The sequence below is a fragment of the Pistacia vera genome, unplaced genomic scaffold, assembly GCF_008641045.1.
Source record: "Pistacia vera cultivar Batoury unplaced genomic scaffold, PisVer_v2 Contig489, whole genome shotgun sequence".
NCBI lineage: Eukaryota > Viridiplantae > Streptophyta > Magnoliopsida > Sapindales > Anacardiaceae > Pistacia > Pistacia vera.
This window is the reverse complement of record NW_022196322.1, coordinates 323035-332466: the sequence shown is the minus strand read 5'-3', so window position 1 is coordinate 332466 and position 9432 is coordinate 323035. Positions and strand designations below refer to the sequence as shown.

Below are 9432 nucleotides of genomic sequence, written 5' to 3'. Positions count from 1 at the left end.
CGGGCTTTTGCATTATCTTCTTCAAGGGGAAGTTTGTCAGCACATGGATGGAGTGTGCCTAAAAATAGAGTCGCAGCTTTCTAGTGGCAACAACAAGGGCATAGGCTGGCTTTTCCATCTCCGGGTAACTTGTCTCCGCGTCAAGCACTCTCTTGCTCACATAATACAATAGCCATTGTATTCCTTCCTCTTTGCGTATCAATGCCGCTCTGACAGTGAATTTTAATACTGACAAGTACAGTAGTAATGGCTCACCTTGGATGGGTTTTGACAGTAGGGGAGGTTGTCTGAGGTGTTTCTTTAGCTCTTGGAAGGTTTTTTCGCACCCCTCTGTCCATTTGAAACCCTTATTTCCCTTCAAGGTCTCAAAAAATGGTAAACACCTGTCCATGGCTAGGGAAACGTACCTATTGAGTGCGGCCACACGTCCAGTCAGGCTCTGTACCTATTTTAGCCAATTAGGCTTTTCATGTCAAACAGGGCCTGAATCTTCTCTAGGTTAGCTTGTATACCCCGTTGGTTCACTAAAAAGCCTAGGAATTTTCCAGAGCTTACCCCGAAAGCACATTTCAATGGATTGAGCTTCATTTGATACTTTCTGAGGATGTCGAACATTTCCCCCAGGTGCTTAATGTGACTTTTGGCGACCTTTGACTTGACGAGCATGTCGTTGATGTATACTTCCATGGATCGGCCGATTTGGTTGGTGAACATTTTGTTCACCAAGCATTGGTAGGTCACCCCAGTGTTCTTGATGCCAAATGGCATAACCCTGTAACAATAGGTTCCACGGTTAGTAATAAAAGAAGTATGTTCTTTATCGGGCTGGTACATCAGGATTTGGTTATATCCCGAGTATGCATCCATAAAGCTAAGTACTGCGTTTCTCGCTGTCGTGTCTACTAGCTGGTCGATCCATGGTAGTGGAAAACTGTCTTTTGGACAGGCCTTGTTCAGATTCGTGAAGTTGACGCAAGTCCGCCACTTACCATTTGACTTCTTGACTAAGACTGGATTGGCGAGTCAGTCAGGGTACTTCACTTCCCTGATGAAGTTGATTTCCAAGAGTTTGTCGACTTCATCCTTGAGCGCTTGAGAGTGCTCTGTATCCATGACCCTTCTTTTCTACCTTATGGGCCGAGCCTATGCGTCGAGGTTCAACTTGTGGTACATCACCTCGGGGCTAATCCCAACCATATTCGCGTGCACCTACGCAAATATGTCAAGGTTCCTCTTCAGGAACCCGAACCCGACCAAATTATCAGCCATTTCTCTGGTCAAATTGTTACCGATTTTCAACACGCGGGTTTGATCTTCCTTGCAAACACTTATTTCTAGTAGCTCTTCGGTCGGTCCCGCTGCGAGCTCTTCTCTGTTGATGCAAGGATCTATAGTGTCCTCTAGCAGACCGAGGTTCGGCTTGGATTCTACGATGATCATTGTCTTTGGGTGTGACTATTTCTGTACGGCATTTATAGCCCGATTATAGCATTCTCAAGATTCCTTAGTGCAGCTCTTGATTGTCGCGACTCCCCCGAAGGTCAAAAATCTCATCGCTTGACAGTACATCGATGTAACTGCACTTAAATCATCCAAGATTGGCCTTCTAAGGATAACGTTGTACGTGGTTGGGTAGTCCACCACTAAGAATTCGGCCATCACTGTTCTAACATTTGGTTTTGCCCCCAGAGTTACGGGAAAGTCGATAGTACTTTGGGAACCAGGTTGTCAACGGTGAACCCATAGAGTGGTGAGGGGCACTCTCATAGGTTCCTTTCTGTGAATCCCATTCCTCGGAAGACTCCCAAGAATATGATGTTTGTCGCGCTCCTGTTATTGACCATAATCCTTAACACTTTTGCATTGTCGATCCTGGCCGCGATTACAATCGCGTCATGATTATGACGTGGGGATGCTTCACACTCGTCAACTGTGAACCCCACTACCTCTCTTTCCTGTTTGGGCCGCTTGGGTTGCTTCTTCTCATAGCTCATTATTCGGGGGATCGAGTCCGTCCTCGCTTCCCAAGCATACGGCTCGCAAGCCGGTCTTGAGCTCCCCATTATGTCAGGCCCTCCATAGATCATATTCACATAGACTTCGTTAGGATTTGGTTAAGCCTGTTGAGCTGGAACCTGATCTTGTCCTAGGGCTTGACTACTTTGCTCGCCAAGGTTTTCGTGAGCCGGTTCTGCCTTAACAAATTCTTTCAGGTGGCCTATTCTTATCAGGTCTTCGATGGCGTCTTTTAGGGCTTGACAATCATTCATGTTGTGCCCGATATCTCTGTGGTACCGACAATATTTCTACCAATCTCTTCTGCGTAGAGCCCCCATCATCCTTTCTAGAGTGAGCAATCTCTTCGCCTCTCGGGACACTTCGTAGATGTGGGCGATGTCTTGAGTGAGGGGGATGTATTCTGCATACCGCGGGAAAGGTTGCCTGTCACAATGGTTATCTATCCTTTGCTTCTTCCTAGACCTGTTGCAATCCATATCGTTGCAATCTTGACTGCCACACTTATTTGAGGGGCGATCTCTTTACTCCCTGGTATTTCACGGCCATCTGGTAGAATTTAGCCAGACTCACATGATCTTTACTCTGAAGCTCTTACCACAGCTCGTGTTAGGTCTAATCCCTGCAATCAGCAGAGTTTGAATGGATTCATCGAGGGCGTTAACGACTTTTGCCTACTCATTTTGGAACCTCGTTAAATACGAGGTTAGTGATTCGTCTTGCTCTTAGCGAATGTTGCTCAAGTAGCTAAGCGGCATTGCGAACTGCCTCCTCCCTTGAAATTGTTGTAAGTACAACGAGGAGAATTGTTGCCAGGAGTTGATAGAGTTCGTCTTGAGCCTTTTGTACCACCTCTTGGCATCTCCGACTAATATGACTACAAAACACCAATATTTCGCTAAGTCACTGACCTAGTGTAGCTCCATCAAGTCGTTGAAGTTGTCAAGGTGGTCTCTGGGGTCTCCTTTCCCATCGAACTTGCTTTCCAACGCCCTGAATCCTTGTGGGAGTAGGGCCTAACAAACTTCCTCTGTAAAGGGGGAACTTATTACTTCCTCTGCTAGGTTGTTCTGGCGAGTTTTTAGATCATCAAACATCCTCTGCATGTAATCTAAGTCTTCTTTTGGTTACCCTGGCTAGCTCTGTTAAGTCTCACCTCGAGCAAATGAGTCTGCAAGTCTATTGCTTGCAAAGCTCCTCCAGCGTGTGCATTGATGCGTGAGGTCGAGTCATGATGGCTGGGTTGATATGTGCTATCATACTCGTCAATGCGTTGCTCACGACGTCGGTCATAACCGGAACATCGGTTATTGCCAGATTGACGTACATGACTCGCTTCGCGAGCCTGTGAAGATCAATCTTGCCTTGTATATGGGTTAAAACTGGCATGTTGACGTTTGGGATACCACCGAGCTTCTCGGTGGTATCCATCGCCTTCGCTTTCCCTCAACGGTTGCTTCATCGACTGCCTCCCAGGGTTTGTTTGCCCACAAGACTGAGGTGTTGATCTCCCCTTAGCGATGACGAAATAGACTGTCCAACTGTAGAATTCATACCTGTTGGGATTGCATTGGCGAAACGCGGTTGGTCGTGGTTTTGGGCAACTAGTTGTTGGTTCCTCAGCTCAGCCATGTTCTATTGTACCGCTTATGCAACCATTGTCCTAATCATCTCCATCAGCTGGCCGTTCTCGAGGGCTGACGTCCTTGCCCTCTAATTGTTCGCAGTGTGCTGAGTTGGCGGCACAGGTGGTTGGCGTCTGGCGTTCTCCTGTTGCACCTCCTGGTGGGTGGTTTCCACGTTCTCATGATTTTCAGTGGTAGTTTTCGATTTGGTGTACACCATTTTGGTCTTAGAATAGATAAATTGCGGTGAATGTTTGTCGGAATCTTTGAAATATTGGCGGAAACCCTTCTTCTAACGCCAAAATATTGATACAAAATTTTGCACCAACCAGGGTGATCCGATCAACCTTGCCGGGATCGGAACTGATGTGTGCGTGATTAGTGAAAATCAGCGATGAATATGAATGAAATGAACTAAGAACAAATACATTTTTAAAGTGGTTCGGCCGGGTTAACAACCTACGTCCACTTTGTTTTTGTATTTGCTGTGAGAGCTTACGATGCGATTTTTATCTGAAATTCATAACCTCCTCATCATTGTCTGAGAGGGGTTTATATACAAGATTTGTACAAAAGAAGAAACAAAATTTAGGGGATTACAACTAATTCGAATCATAATTCTGATATCCTCACGATTGGACACTGTGATTACGCAGTGATCACCGTTGATCCAGTCTTTCCCGCAATATCTGGGATCTGAAGTAATATGGGGATTAATTGAATGATTCCTTGAATTGTTCGTGACTAACTTATGCGGGGTCGATCAATCATAGTTGCTGAGCTCATTCTAGATCGAGCTATATCCTCAAGTTGGCCCGAGCTTGGCGGAAAAACCACACACAACAATAGATATATATAATCATGATTTAAGGTGATTAAGAGTATTTAAGAAAAAGTACTTTGTTATCAATATTCAAAACACATATACATAAAACATTGATACAGGAAAAACATTTTCTTTACAGCTCTCTCTATTTTATCCACACAATATTCCGATCAATAAACAAAAAACATTTTTTTATCTACCTTTCTCTTTTTTATCCACACAACATTCAAATCAATATATATATAAAACATTTTTAATCCAACATTATCTATTTTGTCCACACAATATTCAAATCAATTACAAAAAATATTTTTTATCCAACCACTATTTTATCACAATATGAACTAACGTATTCATTTGTTGGCAAAAATGAGATAAAATGGTGTGCCTTTGTATGAAAATATGTTGAAAGAAGTTCTTACACTTGCAATAAGGGATTACACTTTCAACTTTGGGAGATAAAACGGGTACCTTTACATGTTTTGTTTTGTTTTTTTTTTTTTAAGCAATTTAATTATTAAAATAAATTAATTCTTACTTTCCAATAAATTAATTATTATTTTCTAACCTCTATTATTGGAAACATTAAAGTAATAATTATTACTCTCTCATCCTTTCATCCTTTCATAATGTAAATTGCTTTTCCTCCAAAAAGCAGGGCTTAGGAGCTAAAAATAATTTTAGTTTACTAAAGGGTAAATTTGTAAATTAATCTTTCCAAAAAAGTTTTTGATTAGGCCAATTGATCCAAATAGCACTACTCATAGTTAAATACCCAACAAAGTTAAACACCTAATTAAATTAATCACTTCCTATTAAACTTATTTATGCTAAGTAACTAACTAATTAATCTAAAGCTAATTTGAAATGTGAGCAGACCAACTGGTTATTCCGTTCTAGACTTTTGAACGGCTGAGTGTTTTTAGGAGTTAGAATTAGGGATTTACGATTTAGGTATTTTGGGCTTTTTTTTTCTATAATTTTCAATGGATGCCCGTGGTTATATCCAGCCCACCCGAAAAAAAGGACCGGACTAGATACAAGTCCAAAATAAACGGGTTCATATTTATGGACCCGTACGCTATATTATTTTGACGGATAGGGGTCCATCCACAGATACGGGCCCAAACTCTCAGGTATAACTATATATAAGGCTCCCCCCGACCCTGAGGCCTCCAGTCCTTTTCATTTTCATTTTTACGCGCCTTCAAAATCCCGCGCTTTCTGCTCAGAAAAAGGTACCGCAAAACCTAAACTTTCTTGGATTGATAAAAAAATTTAATTTCTGTAGCTTAATTTTCAAAGATTGAATCTAAGTGTGTTTCGTGCGTGTATTTGTTATTTTTGTAAGTCTTATTTTGAATCTTTAAAGTTTGGTTGTATTTAACTGTTCAGAAATTTGAGGTGATGAGATTTGATTGTGTATTTTGTGGTTATACTTGTTCTCTAGTTGAATATAAACGTTAAACACTTAAAAGTGTTAGAAATTAAAATGAAAAACCAAAACGGAGCCAAATTTAAGACCCTAGAAATTGAAAAATTGTTCAAAATAGCCTAATATTTCTCTGTTTGGGTTAGGGTTTTGTCAAACAACCACCTAACCAAACGGTTTCTGTGCTAGGGTTTTGCTGTCTTTTTCAACCTGGTGTTTTCTATCTCCTTGCCTACATTTATATAATTATTTTTCCTTCTTTTGACGAATATGATATAAAACATCCCTCTATGAAATTGTTTCACTCATTCTTCTTGTTTTGATTTGAATCGACTATAGTACAGTAATGAGTTTGGTTTGTTTGATCTTATAGTGTAATGGGTTCTAGTTGGTTGGTAAGGTGCAGGACTTTTTTCAATTACGTGGGTTGGAAATGTTTGTGCTTCAATTGGGATTTAGCTTTTCTGAGGAGTTAACAACATGTGTGTACTACGGTATTGTACAATATATGAGATGTGTCTTGAAAATGTACTGAATAGGTGCTGCTTTGTCAGGACTTGGAAAGTAAATATTTGCTCACTAGAGCTAGAAAATGGGGTATTGTGAGTTATGAGTGGTCAACTTGTTTATGTTTTACCTGGGCTTAGTATGTATTACAGTGAGTTAAACTATGATGTTTCCGGTAAGGTGTTGTATAATATAGGAATGGTCAAGATTGAAATGACTTTGAAATTGTATCAAATAGGTATGGCTCGCAAAGGAAGATAAGAGTTCGCTTTTCAAGTTAATTAGATTTTACCTAAGATTGTTCTCTGATATTTGATGCTACAGTATCATTTCAAATCGGCTAAATTAGCGGCATGGACATTTTATATATTAACAGTATAATCAGTATTCACTTAATGCTCATACATATAGATTGGATTTAAAAGCTGTAGTATCTGTAACAATTTAAAATTTCAACAATGCATTATGCTATTTCCAGCGTATGCTTTCATGTTCGCAAGTGATGTATCCTTTTCCTTTTTCTTTTTGAAATTGCTGAGAGGAAAAAAAAATTATGTGTTATGTTATATTCGAATATATGCCTAAATTCATGTAACTTTTATATAAATGGAAGATTCTCTGTACAGTTAAGAATCGCTGAAAATTAATATTGCAAATCCAGGTATGTGTTTAGAAGGAGATTATATGGACCTGGATTTTTTTTTTTTCGTAGTGAAAAGCATTTTCCAATAGGCGAACGTTTATGCTGCTATTTTACAATGTTGTCAATAGCATTTGACTGCATATAAATTACAGATTAGGAACTAGAGGCTTTTTGACCTTTTACATTGCTGTTCACTTCTTTTTTTTACTGCATTAAAATCGCTTATTTGTAATTCCACCTCATACAGATCAATTCCTCATTTCTCATATCTTTTTTTTATGCACTTTTCCAGATATTTAGTTTGCCAATTAATTGGCCATTGTTTTTCAGAAACTGTCATATATGTAATCTTAAATATTGAGAGATTTGTTGCTAAATTGTTTTTCAACCGGTTGAGCATCATCATCGTCTTGATTATCATTCCGAATCTGATTTACCGGTCTCTATGAATACTTTTACTATATTTTGATCCCTAATTTGAAAATCGCTCACATTGTAACTCCTTGGAGCCATATCTTATGGCACAAATTCAATAAATAATGTGTGGATAATGTGAAGAGGAAGATACGAAGAAGTTTAAAAATCAAAATTGATTTTTGAAATTAAAAATAAAATTCTTGGAAAGCAATTTTGAAAAGCTTTTTCAAAAATAAGTTTATTCTGACTATCTTTCCATTTGGCTTTACAATAAGTTTTACTGCTTCTTTTATTCAAGGTGTGCCATTTTGTATTTTGCAGGATATGGATACATCAAACCCTGCAGTTTTTGTCAATGGAGGACTGCTGCGGATGTATGTCGGACGGCGGGTTCGAACAGTGATTCAGGTTATACAATCTGACAGTGGAGGTGTGACTGGAAAATCCACAGATGATCACCAGCTAGTTGTGAAAGGCTCCCAACCAACATTTCCTCTGACAAATTTTGTTGAGGTTATTGGCATTGCTGATAGTGATAGATCCATCAGAGCTGAAATGTGGACCAACTTTGGGAACATATTTGGTATGATTTTCTGCTACTTTACCATCTTTTTGTCTCAATATTTGTCAATCCTATAATTTTCTTGTATGATGGCATGAACAGTTTGATAAATTTGCTGTAGTTTCATAGATCTGCTGCTTGAAGATGACATTGTTTCTATAAGAATATAACCTCTTCTCAGCAGCAGTAGCAAACATCATTTGCATTGGCCTTCTGCTTCAAGAAACTGCTTGAAGCTTTAACAATGCCATTCAACAAATTTTAAATGGGACTAAAGTTATTGATGCCTGTAATATATTTTTAAAATTACTGTTAGAAATTAGGAGTACTTAACTTGCAGTATTGTTAACAAAAACATGTTAGCATGTAGACACGTTTTGAACATATTCTTTTGGTGCCATCTAGGAATTCTTTCGACAGACCAGGTTGTAACTTTTTCTATAAGATTTGTGGTGTCTATTAGCTTCCAAAACCTCACAATGACATCAAGAGAACGTTATGGTAACTCTGTGTTGATTGCTGATCCTATGAGCTTTTGAATAAGGGTAGATAAGGATGAGGCCGTCCTCATCAGCAATCCCAATACACTAGTGTTGAATTTTCCTGGTATTGTAAAATGACTCCCATTTCAAAAGGTAATATCAGATTCAGAAAATAATTGTATAAGATGTTTTGTGTAGATACCAGAAACCCATCCTTGGTTCTTTAGCAAAACTTGTATGTTCTTTGATTATCTAAACCTTTGTGTGGTTTCTGAAACACTTTTATTCTTTTTCTAAACGGTGGCAGACACAAATAACTATAATCAGCTTTGTCAGCTTGCAAATGGAGAATACAAACATTTGTTCATCTGAGGTACACTTGGTATACTTTTATGATACTGTTTGGTATTTTCCATCCTATGACAATGTAAATAGGACTCCATGATGAAGTTCTCTTGCTTTTGATCTTGTCTTTGGAATTCTCATGAACCTGAGTTTGGTTTTTTGATGATAGTAAAACCAGTTGTTAGTAGTTCATTACATTTTTGCGCAATCCGAGTCTATATTGCCTTGTGAAATATTACAATGGTGAGAATTCTTTGGATTTGAGTGTTGCTTATGAGATTGATAGTTACTTATTTATTGACTTGAAATAGTTTTCATTGAAGGAGCCAAGCCTGCTGTTTATATCTTCTCCAGGGGACACATTGTTTCCTTAGGTTTTATTAACAGCTAATTATCCCTCTGTTTATAAGTTTAAAAAACAAACAAGGCTTTGGATGTCACAATGTGAGAAAGCTGCAAAGGAATCTGTTGTTATTTTTAAGTTAAATTTGAGATAAACAAGGGCAAAATAGACATTTTTTACGTGGAGACAAAGTCTTAGGGTGCGTTTGGTTTATTATTTTGGATAGGATTTTGG

General features: G+C 38.8%; 1 protein-coding gene across 2 annotated transcripts; it reads left to right on the top strand.

The window, feature by feature from the left end:
- Positions 1-5652: 5652 nt before the first annotated feature.
- On the top strand, positions 5653-9150 carry LOC116104952 (replication protein A 14 kDa subunit A-like). 2 transcript variants are annotated; one of them, XM_031391378.1, is made up of 3 exons: positions 5653-5705; positions 7788-8049; positions 8818-9150. In XM_031391378.1, the coding sequence occupies exons 2-3, from the start codon at positions 7791-7793 to the stop codon at positions 8880-8882; spliced, it is 324 nt and encodes a 107-aa protein (XP_031247238.1). In that variant the 5' UTR covers positions 5653-5705; positions 7788-7790; the 3' UTR covers positions 8883-9150. The 2 variants fall into 2 exon arrangements, with proteins under 2 accessions (XP_031247238.1, XP_031247237.1); XM_031391377.1 differs by lacking the exon at positions 8818-9150 and adding an exon at positions 8434-8810.
- The last annotated feature ends 282 nt before the right edge of the window (positions 9151-9432 follow it).

Bases quoted from the DNA above. Each gene is read 5' to 3' on its own strand.
- LOC116104952 (XM_031391377.1), top strand. From the start codon at position 7,791: ATGGATACATCAAACCCTGCAGTTTTTGTCAATGGAGGACTGCTGCGG. The intron at 8,050-8,433 runs GTATGATTTTCT...GGTGCCATCTAG, and splicing joins CAACTTTGGGAACATATTTG to GAATTCTTTCGACAGACCAG.